We start from the raw sequence: 15471 nt of genomic DNA, 5'->3' as shown, positions 1-15471 counted from the left end.
TTGGGCTATTTTTAAAAAATGATTAATGGATTCATAATCAAGACATGAATTGGTGATTTAAATGATCATAGGTTGCAGCTGCAACCCCATTTACTTGTTATTCCATTTCAGATGTACAATACGGTAGCAACATATACTTTAAAATGTAACTTGTAGTGTTAACCAACAGAAACTGCAAGTAGTATTGAGTTTGGGAAAGGCAGGGCAGTGAGTGTGTGTGTGTGTGTGTGTTTCTTCCACAGTGGACAAGGCCTCAGCTCTGGTTCTGATTAACTCCCTGTAAAAACACCTCTGTTCAGAACATCACAGCCCGTACATCACACTCCTCAACACACACACACACACATGCTGCGCAGCTCCTGGAGGCTCCCTGTTCACAAAGGGGAGTCTTCACCCATCATTCAAAGCCTCATAGGCTTTAAGAATGCTGACACACACACGCTCACACACACACACAGACGCACCTACACACACACACAGACACACCAAGTGCTCTGTTTTCTTAGCTTTGATACACTTATAGAGTTCAGAGGTGAGAGGGCTGGAGGTAACACCGTGTTTTTCCAGAGCTTTCTAACCACCTATATCTGCTTCTACATGCACAAGGAGGTCCAGATGGCTGGGTGGAGACAAAACACACACACACACACACACACACACACACACACACACACACACACACACACACACACACACACAGTCCTGCTCGAATGCACAACAACCAACGCGATAAGCGCTCATACTGTACACCAGAGATCTGCTACCTGACATAAGTGTGATGAAGCCCAATGAGCTATCAGCTCTCATCTAGTGTTTAGATCCAAGTTAATGACCCAGTCTGCCATGTTTAATTATATTAGGCTTTCGTACTAATTCAAGTCTGTGCACAAATACCACCGGTAGATTATTAGACGCAGCATCCGCCCGCGATGAGCTCAACACGCTGCCCCATGAGGTGTGTGTGTGTGTGCCGTTTGTGTGCTGGCTACTTGTGTAAAACCATCACAGGTTTGATACTGCAGCTCTGCGGTGTGGGACCTCCACACTGCTGACATGATGCATAGTAGCCGACGTGTTCGGGTCTTCTAAATCTCAGCCAGCTGAGAGCAGTCACATGTGATCAATGGCTGAATTTATCACTCACAGCCAAGTGGCGTCATTCCTTGTGCATGTGGTGTGTGTGTGTGTGTGTGTGTGTGTGTTTATGGGCACGACCCCTGCTACCTCTCGAGTCACGATCGACGTTGTCTTTAGAGAGCAATTATAGCCAGAACGACTGAGGAAAAAGGTCACAGCCGTCCGGCTATCAACAAATGCCTACTGTGCACATCAGCATGTGTGTGTGTGTCAGTGATTATGCATGTGTTTGTGTGTGTGTGCGGTACCCAAAATGCCAGCAGCCACATTACTTGAACCCCACTCCTCACCCCCACCCTTAATAGCTTGTGGGTAATCTGCAGCGACCCTGCATGATTGATGAGAGAATTATTGTTGCCGAGCAAAGAAAAAGCATTACGGGGATGAGGAAGTTATTGTTATTATTGGATAGGGAGCATGACATTAAAGGTTTCGATTATGTGTGATGATGTGTTTGCATATGTGCTTAAACGTGTGTGTTTGGTCGATCATCTGCAGGACAGTTATTGAATGAACTCATTTCTCCTGTTATTATTGTTGTCTGGGTCACTGGCACGCTGAACTTCTATATTAACGTTTAGTTCACAGTCACCGTGGAGGCTTAGGTAAATGTTCATTCATTTCTTAAACCTTAGAGAACAAGATTGCTCTGAATTTTAGTTTTTTCTGGGTAAAACCTGAAGTCTTAATACCAAAATACCAAAACAAGACAATTTTCTTTTCATCATTAGAATAAGAACGAGTCAAATCCTGCACACGTCTCTCTAACTGCTGGAATATTTAGCCTATTCGTAACCTTTAGTGTTTGTATATCAAAATGCATTTATACATTTTTTTGGGCAGCGTTTCTTTTTCTTCTTCTTCTTGTGGACACTTTAGTCACCGACTCTCCTCCTCCCCCCTGTCTGTCTGTCTCTCCACTCGGCTGAGCTCCCTGTGTGTGAAAGAGCAGAGCGGAGCCCCGCCCGCAGCAGAGCACCACTTACTTATAAATGACAGCAAAACGCACGATGCAACTCTTTATACATCTTCTCTAATTAGTTTTTGAGCACTTGTTTCATTTCATTTCCTAACGTCTTGCTGTCATCCATGGTGCACTTCATTACACCGTCGGTAGCACGGACAGACAGCGGTGGAGAGCCGACGACAACCACATCTGGCACACCACTGCAAGTGCAACAAAAGCGCTGTAAGAGTCATTTATTAATATAATTAGGCTGGTAGCGGTATTAGATTTTCACGGTACCATATGAGAAAGTATCACGCTTTCACAGTATCACTTATATTATTATTTTAATTGTATTATTATTATCATCTCTATCAGTATTTTTATTATTATTATTAAAGGAGTGAGAACTTAGAACAAAAGAAATTCTACTGACAAAAGAGCTTGTCTACAATACCTCGGAAGAAAAAGAAAACTTTACTTGTGTGTCATTGCCCCGAGGTAGGACAACCGTGTCAAAAGTAAGTCAGTCCGTCAGTTCATTGTGTGGTGCACATAACAGCAGGCTTATTTCTGCTGTGAGGATCCTTTTGATGTACAAGTGTTCCCCCCTGTATGGGATGCCTTTCCTTGGAGTTTCAAGGTTTTTACTCTTCATAATGATGAAATTATAATATTCTCCCTGAGAGTATGAAGACTTATTCAACCTTTCTCCTTGTCCTAGGCAAGCTTCCTCTTTGATTATGTGTCATTTAAGACATTGTTCTAAATAAAGGGACTACTCCTTCAGGAGGCTTTTAATAAGTTTTAGCTCCAAGAGAAGTGTTGTATGTGTGGTTGTTTTGTGCTCTGTCTGGCTGCTGTATTAGGCACTTGTTCCTGTTTCTATTCAAGGCCCTTTGTTGCAGATGAGGAGTTGTGCTGCTGTGAGTCAGTACATAAAGCAAGCAGGCAGAAAAAGGTGTCATTGTACAGACTTTTAACGTGCTCTGTGGTGCCAGACACACTGGTTTCAGTATCATAAAAGCGGGCGACCTCCAATTACGTCCCAGCAGGATAATGCTCCACTGTCTCAGCATCATATACACTTTAACTGCCCGGTACATCCATAAATCTACATTGAGTACATACCCTAAAGGAGTTACTGAATGAGATGACCTTTAAAGTTAAATCATTTGTTTTGATATCAGTTTGTCAGAGCAGGTGTCATTTTTCTTACATGATGGATGTCTCACATTGACAGAAAACTCCTTTTCCTGCTGATGAACATAATGGACAACAATTCAAGTCATCTATTGTTAGCTTCTCTCGTGTATTTTGATAGCTGTGGTTGATGTTCCTGAGGGCCGTAAACTCTACTCTTGCTATAAATCAGAGAGCGCATTTATTGCCCAGGAGGATGCTTTACTTTATTTTCTCGACAGAGACGTTAGTGATGAACTATTCTATTCATGGCAGTTGGCTGTCAGAGGGGGGATCTGGGCGTTTTTTGGGAGAAAGAGGAAACTTACTGATTGAACATATGACTGTTCGCGGGCACAAAGCTGTTATTCCAAGGGACAGACCTCCAAGTTTCCCATTACAGGATGTTCTCTGGTGCCATTTGGCCAACCGATTTTCTTTTCGAAGTTTCCCATTGTGAGAGAAAGAAAGAAAGAAAGAGAGTACATATGTGCATTTCTTTAAGAGAAGGACTGGTGCCTTCTATTTTCTCTCAAACACACACACACCCCGGCCCGCCTAGTGTATTTCCCTCCTGGCTTTCCAATTTAAATGCAAATGTTCCCAAATCGGACTCCACAAAGACGCAGAGGCAAAATCATTTGACGCGGCGATGAATTATATATTTTAATTAAGCAGCCAAAAGAATCACGCCTATTCAGCCCTTTCCTCTCCAATAAGAAATGAATAAATAAATATGGATGGAGGAGAAGAAGAAGAAGAAGGAGAAGAAGAAGAAGAAGAAGAAGGGAGTAAATGGGAGGGTCGGGAGGGGTGGATGGATGGATAAAGGCAGGAGGGTTTGTATTGAGTTTGTGTGATTTCAGCGCTAACCGCCCGTGGGCTGTCATTATACGAGCGATCTGAAGCTGTCAGATTTCAAAACTGTATTGTTTGCTGATAGACGGGCTAAATACCCCCACAGTTTCATGCACACACGCACACACACACACACACGCCTATACCAGAGCTTTTGCACCCAGAGAATTGCAAATGCATGCGAACACACACACACACACACACACACACGCGTCATTTGGATTTTGAAACCAGCACTTGAAGAGCAGAGATGGGGATTGTGATGCTCTGACAAGGGATGCAATTTTAATTTCACCCCCTGTCACTCTCCCCAATATCTTCTCAGATGAAATACATATGAGCTGCCAATCACTCACACATAGACAACACACGCACGCCCACACACACAATCTAACCCTCAATAATATGCATTCATGCAAACTTTCAGTTATTATACTGAAAAGTCAAAAACAGACTCCAAAGAGTTGCCACTACAAACGCTCAGACCAATTAAAACTGGGAAGAGAAAGCCAAGACATGGAGGACTAAAATGATGCGGTATGGTTGGTAATTTATGTTTTTCCACCTCAGAGATGGTTTGCTTTTAAGATAAATTGTTTCTCCGCTGAACACATATCGACATAATCAAGTGTATTTAAAAGAATCACGTCAGTAAATTACGATAAACACAGTTTAAGTTGAAGTATTTGCACTTTAAATCAAACTTAATTCATGGTAATCCTGGCTTTATTAGCTCACGCTTACGTTGAAGCCGCATTACAAAGCTGTCCGCCACTGTCTGTTTTGAGCGATGTTGTCACCGTCGCAATGCGTTGGCAGACTGTGGCTCAGTGGTAGAGCAGGGTCCTCCTTCAATCAGAAGATCGACGGTTCGAACCGCGGCTTCGCTGTTCCTTGTCCATGTGTCCTTGGGCAAGACACTTAACCCCAAAATTGCTCCCGCAAGCTGTGTGTAAATGGTTAGATAGTCCTGATGGGCACCATGCATGGTAGCCCTTACCTTCAGTCTATGAATGGGTGAATGTTGACTTGTAGTGTTAAAGCGCTTTGAGTGGTGAAGTACAGACCATTTACCATATTTCACCGGTAATAGTATATAATTCACATACTATTGGTTTCGTACGAAGGCTTTGGACTCATTAAAAGAATCTCATATCCTGTTTTAGCGTACTAAGTAGCATGTTGGTATGGAATTTCAGAAGCAACCATGGTCTTTGTAGAAAGGCTACAACATAGGCAACAGTGGCAGCGTACCCCTTGTGGACTCCTCGTCTTCTGTCTCTCATGTTAGTTTTCTACTTTCCAAACACTCCTTCAGTGCTATTATAATAATGCTAATTCTAATGAGAATAACGTTCCCTGTTGTGTTGCTTTGACATGCAAAAACCAAACAAAGCAGAGAATCTATGTTCATATAGATTTGATATAAAAAACCCTCGTATTCTTCACTTAATGATGAACTTACATGTGAAAGTTGACACAATAACTTCCGCAGTGTAAGAATATGTAATAAGCTGTGTGGGTGGAAAAGCTTCTCATCTTTCAAACATAGTTACATCGGTTTCATTGCCTTGTGACATGTCAGTGGTACTATAAAAGCTTTTTCATGTCCTTGAATGTCGGCTCGGCGGTACTTGATGTGTTTCACCTTTCCGAGACGCTTAAACGCGGTGTAGTGAAGTTCATGCTCAACTTTGACGAAGACAAACGGAAAGAGCGAAGGACAGAATTTTGCGAGAGAGGGGAAATGGAGAGAGTGAGGATGACTCGGGAGTGATTTCAGGAAAAAGAAGAGAATTGAAAAAGTGGAAGAGAGAATGAAGAGTAGAAGTGAGTAAGAGAAATGAAAATGGTGAACCAAGGCCAAGAGGTAATGGCAGACGACAGTGGTTTGTAACAGCTGGAGTCGTGCCTCAAAAAGAACAAGGAAAATCGCTTTCCTTTCTTTGCCTCTATTTCGAGCGCTCACTCTGTTCTAACACATGCAGACACGGACACCTTACTCACCGCAAGTCTTAGCAGCAAGCAGACCCTCAGACAACCTTTGCTCAGAGAGGAGAGATAGTTGGCTCTCTTACAGACGGAGGAAGAGCCCAGAGAGAGAAGACGGGGGTTCACCTTTGAATGGGGGGGATCTGGGTTCAGGCCTCCTTTTTTTTTTTTGCCATCCGCCCTGCTCAAGTGTCCTTGAACACGACGGTGACTCCTTACGAGCCCTAATAGTGTAGTTATGTTAAAGCTGAGCCTGACCTCTAACCTTTTACCTCCTAGTGGTCTCATTAACTCATTAACCAGCCCGTTCTTTGACTGTTTTTGACTGCGATCTCGACTAGAAGACTTCCAGTCCCTACGCTAAGCTAAGTTAGCTGACGTCTCATCTCGGCAGGAAAGGCCAATGAATATTCCTCAAAATCTGGATCTTTTCCTTTAACGAACGTTAATCTATCATCTCGTCCCGCTCGCCAAAATGTTGAACTGTTCCTTTTAAAATAGAAAAAGGAATGGATGCTTACAACGCAGGGAAATGACGATCAGAAGGAGCGATGCACTGAGATGGGGAACAACAACGTCAAGAGATGAAAGTATGAGAAGAGCAAGAGATGAGAGCGCCTTTCACCGCTTCCATCTTCAACTCAGATACTTCAGTGTTGAACTTCAGGTTGTAAACGCTTTATGCGAGGCAACAATGAGGCGACGGGGATGCCCGCGAGGCATTGTTGTTGTACATGAAGGCCGAATGTTTGTTTATGGTGTGCTATACCTTTAAGAGCTGCTGGCCATAGCCCATCCCAGGGAGGATGGACCCATTAGGCTGATGAACAGAGGGAAAGGGAGAGAGGGAGACACATAAACACAGAGAAAGAGAGAGAGAGAGAGAGAAAGGTTATACAGTGAAAAGGATAACACCAGTGAGAGGAGTAAAGAAATAACAGAGTTAGACGAGTAGGAGGGAAAACGGCAAAGGACAGAGGAAAAGGTCCACAGAAGGGGAAGTAGTCGTGAAAGGAGACAGGGAGACACTGAGGAGACACGGAGAGAGGACAGGAAGCAGCTATCCCTCCATCTCCTCCACGGCGTTGTAGGCGTCTATGGGTCTGTCAGTCAATCACGGACGACAGGCGGACACGCTCGCTCGCCGGCTCTCTGTCCCTCGCACGCGCTCACGCTGATGACTCCGCTGTGTGTGTGTCCACAGATGGCAAACCTTGTGACATCGCTGTGCTGCGTAGTCCTGGCCGCGGTGGTGGTGGCGTACGCGCAGAGACGCAGTCAGCTTGGTGAGTACGCATTTTATCTTCTCCTTCATGATACTGTGGCTCTTCTCAGCTGAGGCCTACTCTGCTCCTTTCATCTCGACTGGTCCTCGTGCTCTTCTGGGATCTCAGAAAGTGAATTGTTTGGCTCTAATTTATCCTACTTTGCTCTTCTCTTCTGTTCCTCCACTCCACTTTCCTGTACTTTTTTCCAACCTCTCTCAAACTACTGTCCGACTCAGCGGAAATCATTTCACATCTGCTGTGCTCAAAATGTCCTCTCTCAATGTTTCCCCGATTGACAAAGCCAGTGATGAACCTTGTTTGCATGAACTTGATTTTATGCTGCTTTCTAAGCTTGTTTAGATTTTGCTCTGGTTGCTCTGGTAAGCCGCGCTTTTTCCTGCGTAGGCCATTTATGAGGTCAAAGGTGAAGCGGAAAAGTGTAAATGTACCTGTGAGAAAAGAGTATTCGGGATTCACTTTTCCTCTCCCACAAACAGAGGAACAATAGCCGATCCCTCACTGCATGGCGCTGATATTTTGGCTACCTCCCTAACAAACGAGGGTTCAACAAAGGAGCCAGTCAGGTCAGCGGATGATCATGAGCGTGTTTCAAATGACTTCTGCGCCGAGGTTTTGAGGGAGAGAAGAGAAGCTACAAAAGACCCACATAATGCAGTGACTGCTCTTCTGAGAGTTCACACAAGAGGCATGACCACAAATTAGACCGTGTGTGTGTGTGTGTGCGTGTGTTTGTGTGTGTGTCAGTGTTTAACAGGGAAGTCAATTTGTCACTTGACTTTTAGTGAAGAGTTGCCTTGGCTTATCAGCCAATGGGGTCGCGCTGTTTAAGTCAGCTGACCCAAAGAAAGAGTTTAAGGAAGTCGATAAGTCCCCGGTGACGTGCATCACTATGTCACGAGGGTCAGACCCACACACACACACACACACACACACACACACACAAAAGGAGCATAAATGGCTCAGGAAAAAGGAATGTTGTCTTTGGGGATTAGGTGAAAGCTGCAGAGAAGGTAGGTGAAAGAGGGAGATGGAAAGAAAAACAAAAAAGGGAGAAGTGGACAAAGACGGGAAGAAATTGAGAAAATAGATCGGCGTGAAGGCAAACGGAAAGAGGCAGACTGAGAATGGAAGTCAGGAGGAATAACAATTGATGTTTGATGGTGAAGGAAAAAGCGCTGGATGGTTAAAAACCTACTTCTTTTAGTGAAACAGTCCTCAAAATAATTGCGAAAAGCAATTCATTCAGAAGCAATAATTAACTATAAAGGGATTTTATATCACTTATTTGATTTTATCACAACTAATTGTTTAAAAAAAAAAAAGATAGTCATAGAAATCAAGTTAAACTTGTTCCAACAGACTGACTTCTATGTGTATTGTATTCAACACAAGCTGTATTCTACTGATCACTCCTTACCTAGTATTACACACAGATGTTGTGCCGTGCAGGAAAGCAGAAAGGAAGAACGGTAAAGTGAAGAGGAAAAAAAAAAAAGAAGTGAAAGGGAAACACTTCAGGGAATAACAGATATGGATAGAGGGAGGAATGAATGACATGAGTAGAAGAAAGAGAGCTGCCAGTTTGGTCTCTGGGAAGAATTGTGTGTGTGTGTATGTGTGTGTGTGTGTGTGTGTGTGTGGTTGTGTGTGTATGTGCGCTGCTTTTCTTTTCATGCTACATAAAATCAGCTGCCGCATCCACACGAAACTGTTTCCTATATATGTCATAAGATATCATACCACAGATGCATGAGCACATAAGAGCAGAAAGTATTACCGGTAGGCACACACACACACACACACACACACACACACACACACACACATATACATATATATATATACACTCTTAAACTCACACAGGGACATGCGTATATACATCTGCCTGTCTTGGAAAGTGCCTTGTTTCTCTGACTAATTGCAAGCCGATTTGATTGACAAGATTCCTTTGGGTATATGCCAAGAGAGCGTGCAACACACACACACACACACACACACACACACACACACACACACACACACATTGATGCATGTGCACACACGCATACGTAGTCAGTAGAGAGGGATATAGACGGACGGTGAACTTTCTTGTTAGGAAGGCACACACTGTCTACGTTTGTACTTGAGTGTGTGCGCCTGACATGGAGTGTATAGGAAATCCATTTGGGACTTCATAATTAATGACAGCAGCGCACAGCCGAACAAAGACAACGAGAAACACCGTCAGAAATCATCCGCGGACTGAGTGAAAGGAATAGCTACAAGGCGTCGTGCGTAACAAAGTCAATGTTGTCCGGAAGGAGGAGAAAATGGACAGTGAAAGAGAACCAGGCGAGCGAGAGGGGCGGAGGGACAGAGGAGCAATCATGGCAAGAGCTCGGAAAGTAGAGTTATTATGAAAGTAGTTACTATTAGTCAAGCTGTTATTATCCCCTCTGAGGCAAATAAATGCTGAACATATCATGTGTTTTCTTTGAAATATTCATTTAAAGATTAAAAAAACAACTGATTTGATTGTGAATTCCGCAGTAATCAGCGTAATTGATGATTTGATGGTTCTTTTTTCAAATATGACATGCTGATTCCAATTATTGCTGATTTTCTTTCTTTGAACTATAATTGGCAGCAAGGCACCAAAAATCTCCCAAAAAAATTATTTGAATTGGCCTGAAATCACTGTAAACTGTTAAACAATCTAAACGTTATCCTTTTACTTTGTTTGTTTGTCATCTATAGTGGTTATGTGCATAAAAACCCATCATTTAAATGATGAAGAAATACATACAAACGTTGTATTACAAGCTGCGTAGAGCGAGTGTTACCAAGTTAAACAGGTCATAATTACCGCTCTAATATCTATTTCATATATTATACTGTCATTATTATTCAATTATTATAAGTTTCTGGCCAAAAGCTACATTTTACAAGATTTTATCTAAACACATTATGACGGCGTTATAATTAACTGAGTAGAGCTGTGACCTTACTGTCTAGGACTAAACTATCACGCGACAGCTGCACAGCGTATTTAAATGCAGCCGACAAAAAATAAATAAATATGAGACAGACTGGCCGTGGCCAATCAGCTGAAAACCGTCCTGTTTTCATCATCATTAGTCGAATGGTGTATTTAAAAAAATGCTACAAATGCTGCTTCTGTGACTTGTAATTGAACAGATATTTAATTGACAAAGTACAATTCTACACCAGCATTGCATCATTTCTTCAGCAACAAGACTTTTCCCAAGTAGGCAATCTATTTTCTTCCTCATACAGAGGAAAGCTCATTGACTGTGCCATTTCCATTCAGCTTTTGTAATGTGATTAAAAAAAATAAATAAAAAAAATCTGAGATTGAAGCCTGAGCACCAGCAACGACAACCCCTTAATGAAACATCACTTTAAACAACACAGGAAAAACAAAATAATTGAAAGCTATAAACCCCGCAGAGACGCAGAGAGGGAGACTCCGAGGTCATGCCAATTAAGCTCCCTTGAATATGAATTAGATTTTTGATTGCCAGCGAAAAACTAGGCGATGGGGCGGTTAGAAGGGGACGGGGAAAAGATATAATGTGGGTGGAAAAGACACGAGTCAGATCCGGGGAAAGACATGAGAGAATACTTAACAGATGACAGATGAAGGGACTAGAGAGTGAGAGCGTGGGAGACAGACACGGAGTCAGATAGAGGCAATGCTGATAACAGTCAGCTATTCACATGGTACATGGGGAGTCACCTCAGGCAAAAAGTATTCTTTTTTTCACGCACCAGTCGATTGCAAAGAGCGCACTGTTAACAAGCATTTCCTGGAATATGTACAGGTTCTAGCATCTTGTGTTGACTATGAAAAGGCTCCCTCGCTAGTTCTCAAGCAAGATGCTGAATGTCAACCAGTACCAGACACGCCGTGTAGCTCTGTTGACCCCCTGACCTTTTGATCCTCCCCGTGGTCGAGGAGGCGAAAAACACATCATTTTTTTTTTCATATTAGAAAGGAAGTCAGTAGAACAAAAGTTCATGAAAAGTACAACATGTTTGAATGCGAGCCCATCGGCAGCGCAGCATCAGTATCTGCTCGTTGGACAATCACAGTATTTAACATTAGATTGTCAAGAACACATCATGTACTCTCTTTAGCAAACATGACAACATCAATAGCGTTGCACTAACTTCAGCAAAGTCAACACTGCTTTTGGAGCATGTGTGAACTGTAATTATGATATTGAATTTGAATCAAAAGAAGCTTTAAATGTAAAAAGAAGTTCTCTTTTTTATTGGATAAGGTCTTTGTGCACATTGGTTTTGCGTAGGTTTTCCTCTGGTCTGTTTGGATCAGGTCCAACATGTTGGAACTGTCAAGACCTCTGAAATACATTTGCATTCACAGCCGCTTGAAAAACTTTAAAATGATGCAAGCAGGCTACACCCATCAGTTGAGCGCATCATGTTGTGTAGACTGAACAGACTGAAACACCAACCAGTATTTGGCCAAATGAAAGAGTCCCTGCTTATGGTTCATCTTCACACATACACACAAGTTTAAAAACTAGATTTTTAAATTAAAACCAAACACATTACTCATGCCCACTCTGGATATCTGTTTCTTCCTGATTATCATGTGCCACTGGTGATACAATCACTCACACTACCAGTTGTCAATGCAAGCAAAGTGAATGCATGCATTGCGGAGCTGAAGATTGATCGCATACATGGCTGAAATGAGTCTTGTTTTCCTTCTCGCTATTTGTCTTAATCTCCCTTTGTCTCTCTTTGCATCTTTTATAGTCTCTGTTTTCCCTGATTCCTTCTTCATCTGTCTCCCCGCGTGTTTCTCTCGGTCTCATTTGTATCCTGAGATACATCAAAAAGTCCTAGCCGAAGCAATACAATGTCATTACCAGGGGTGCCTTGCACAGTAAATACTAAGAACAAGCGCAACATGAATACCAATGAGCAAAGTACCAGAGCATATTCAGTGGAGGAGGAGAACAAAATGGAATTCGATACAGAATGAGGAAAATCTGGTGCAATTGAGATTGTTTTCTTTGAGTTAGAGTGAATTTTCGATGTAGTTTCTTTTTTTCTTTTTATGACGGCAACGGTTACATTTGCTCCCCCCCCCACACACACACACACACACCGGCGTCTCAGCCTTGCAATGTGTGTGAGAGCGAGAGAGTGTGTGAATGCGGTGACGACATGCTGTTGACTGAGAGAGCATGTTATTTATGGGAGTCCATATCCTGATTGAGAGCCAAACGTTTCCACTCATAATCATTCCCTCCATCGTTCTCGCTCCCTCCCTCTCTCTCTCTCTCTCTCTCTCTCTCTCTCTCTCCCTCCCTCTGTGTCTTCATATGCCTTTCTATTTCCCCTCCCTCCTCCCGTCTGGTCTCGCTCTTCCTCCACTTCACCGTCCACATCATCAAACACTTGTCACCTTCTCTACTTTCCTCCATATCAGCCGTCCCCTCCTTTGCCTTCACTCTCTAATTTCGTTATATTACTTCCTGTCTCTGGATGCCCCCCCCCCCCCCCCACCTTTTACTCCATCCCTGTCTCCATCTCTCCTCTCCCATCTCACAAATCCATCCCCCGAGTGGTCAAAAGCACATTTATTGCCCATGACATCATCTGCCGCTGACGCTACACCAGCGTCACTAAATGTTTTTGTGTGTTCCACGTCTGCGCTTCGCCGAGCTCCTCTGCCTCACGCTGATGCCGTCTAATCACAGTGGACAGAGGAGCGAGAGGCGGAAGAGAGCCAGAGATCAGGGAACAGACTGGCGGAGGGAAAGGGGGAGCGAACGAGAGACGGCGGCAGAGTGGGAGGTTAACTCTCGCACTAATTCCGTGGTATTACAGCTGTCGAAGCTGTATTTATTTCTTGTGCATTCGACACGTGCTGCTGTGACTTTCCAACATGCCTGGGCGTCCGCTTTTGCTACACTGCAGCCTTACTTATCCACACCCCTCGCCAATGGATCATGTTGACTGTTCAAATTGAATTAATGCTTCTTCTTTTTTTAAACTCCCCCATCTAATCTAATCCACGTGCAGATGCTCATATAGGCGGATGCGATTAGCGGTAATAGCTACAGCACTCCACAAAGCATTGTCTATTGAACTTGGGTGACCAGGCCCAACCGGGCTAAGCTCACTAGCATGCTACAGCGCTGCTACAGCTGATGGTGGCGTACCAAAAAGGAAGCACGGAACAGTCGGGGGCAACTACATATCCACTCCTAATAATTAGATATATTATATCATAGTTTCTTTTCCAGGTAGTTATTCAAACACGGTCTATGCATGTCAACGATGCGGGCATTCATTTATCTTCACTCTAGCATGAAGTCTAAATGTAGACGTCGGATATCGTGTGCGGATGAAAAGCAATTCCTGTAATTGCAGAGACAATTATAGTAGTTATTTCGCTTTTTCATGTACTTTCGCTGAAGTGGAGCTTTTTGCAAAGTGGCCTCTCGTTTTGCTCCTTTGACCCAGTCGGGGAGGATGCTTCATGTAGGTTTGTTCTTCAAGTCGTTTCCATAATAAGACCGGAGAAATGGAACAAAAGAGACATAAAGAGATATCACACGACCTCGCATATTCACAAGGCCTATCCATCCGTAAGTATAGGGAAAGAAATCTCAGCGCAAATATGATAAAAGTCTTTGGGATTTACTGACAGCGTGAATTCTGTTGGGGTGTTTGGGGGGGGGACATTAACTAAAAGTTCTTATGATGAAAACACTTGAAACATCAGCAGATGTTTGTGATTAGTTCGTCTCTCCACTTTTAGAAGCACAAAAGACAAATGGAGACAACTAAATGTGTTCAATTATTCATGAAATTCAACCGCTCTCTGATGTGTCTTCAGAGAAAACAGACAGCTACTGTAAATAAGTGAATAAGCACAGAGATTGATGTCTGTGTGTAGTGCGTCTGCCTGTCTTGTCTTTGTATGTGCGAGCCATGTATGTATGTGCTGGCAGGGAACCTCGATCGCACTCATTACCCTGAGTAGCACTCAGGGTAATCAGTGCTCCCTCTTTGGCACGCCGTTTGTATTAAATTCAAGATGGGGCTCAACCAATTGATTGACTGACTGGATTGGCAGATGGATTACTGACTGGATGACTGGCAGGGAGGAGGAGTGAAGCAATACTAATCCCATTCAGTCAAGGTTTTGAAAAGCAAGGGGGAGAATAAAAAACGCTTTTTTTTTGCCTAAAAGAAGAATCAAAAATTAAAAAGAGCTATAAATCACCCAAATAATAACAGCTTTGAAGCGAAAGCAAAAAGAAAAACATTCATTTAACTTATAACAGAAACGTAATGTGTTCACATGCAATTATCATGAGCTTTGCATACTTTTATAAATTATTTCAGTACTTTATGGTTCTCAAAGGATCCAAAAGGAGCTGCAATAATCTGATTATGGAGTTTGTTTGGCACATACTGTTTACACTTTTGACCAGGGTACGAGTAAGTCATTAAAAGTGCTGTGTTTTCAGATACCTGGATGATCATCAGCCCTATTTATACCATTACGGAAACCAATGCAACCCCAACATACTTTGTCTTAACATAGTTGATTCATCCGCTGATTGGCTGAGTAGTCGTAGATTTAGTCAACTGACAAATTCTCTTTTATTTTGCTCTACCTAACAGTATTGCATCCCTTCTGTGGGACCTACAGGCGGGAAGTTTGAAGACTCAGTGATTAGTTGGCCGGCTGATTGCCTGTCTGATTCCAGAGACACTAAGTGAATGCAGCAGCTGATAGGGAGGTTATGTTGTTGCCTTTTGATTGGCTGGTTAGATCACCGTACTAGATGTTCACCTGAAGAGCTGTTGGCCATGTGAGAGAGGAAGATAGTTAGTCAGTTTGATAGCTAATGCATTGCACTTTAGGAGGCATGTGGAGGAGGAAGATGCCATAATATATAATATGAGCTACTTGGAGCTTTATAAGTATTAAAAAGGTCTTAGTTACAGAGAGGCGGATACAAGAGAAGCTGTCTCTAACGTAGTGTGCAAGTTTGTGTGCACATGGATTGG

At 42.9% G+C, this 15471-nt stretch overlaps 1 protein-coding gene across 1 annotated transcript in view; it reads left to right on the top strand.

Moving 5' to 3' along the window:
• cntfr (ciliary neurotrophic factor receptor) overlaps positions 1-15471 on the top strand; it is a 200479-nt gene that overhangs the window by 76911 nt on the left and 108097 nt on the right. Inside the window, exon 3 of the mRNA XM_079179221.1 lies at positions 7320-7401. Coding sequence (XP_079035347.1) covers positions 7320-7401 — 82 coding nt within the window. The remainder of the gene's footprint in view (positions 1-7319; positions 7402-15471) is intronic.

Source organism: Pholis gunnellus (assembly GCF_910591455.1).
Source record: "Pholis gunnellus genome assembly, chromosome: 18".
NCBI classification, from domain to species: domain Eukaryota; kingdom Metazoa; phylum Chordata; class Actinopteri; order Perciformes; family Pholidae; genus Pholis; species Pholis gunnellus.
This window is presented reverse-complemented; position numbering and strand designations above follow the sequence as displayed.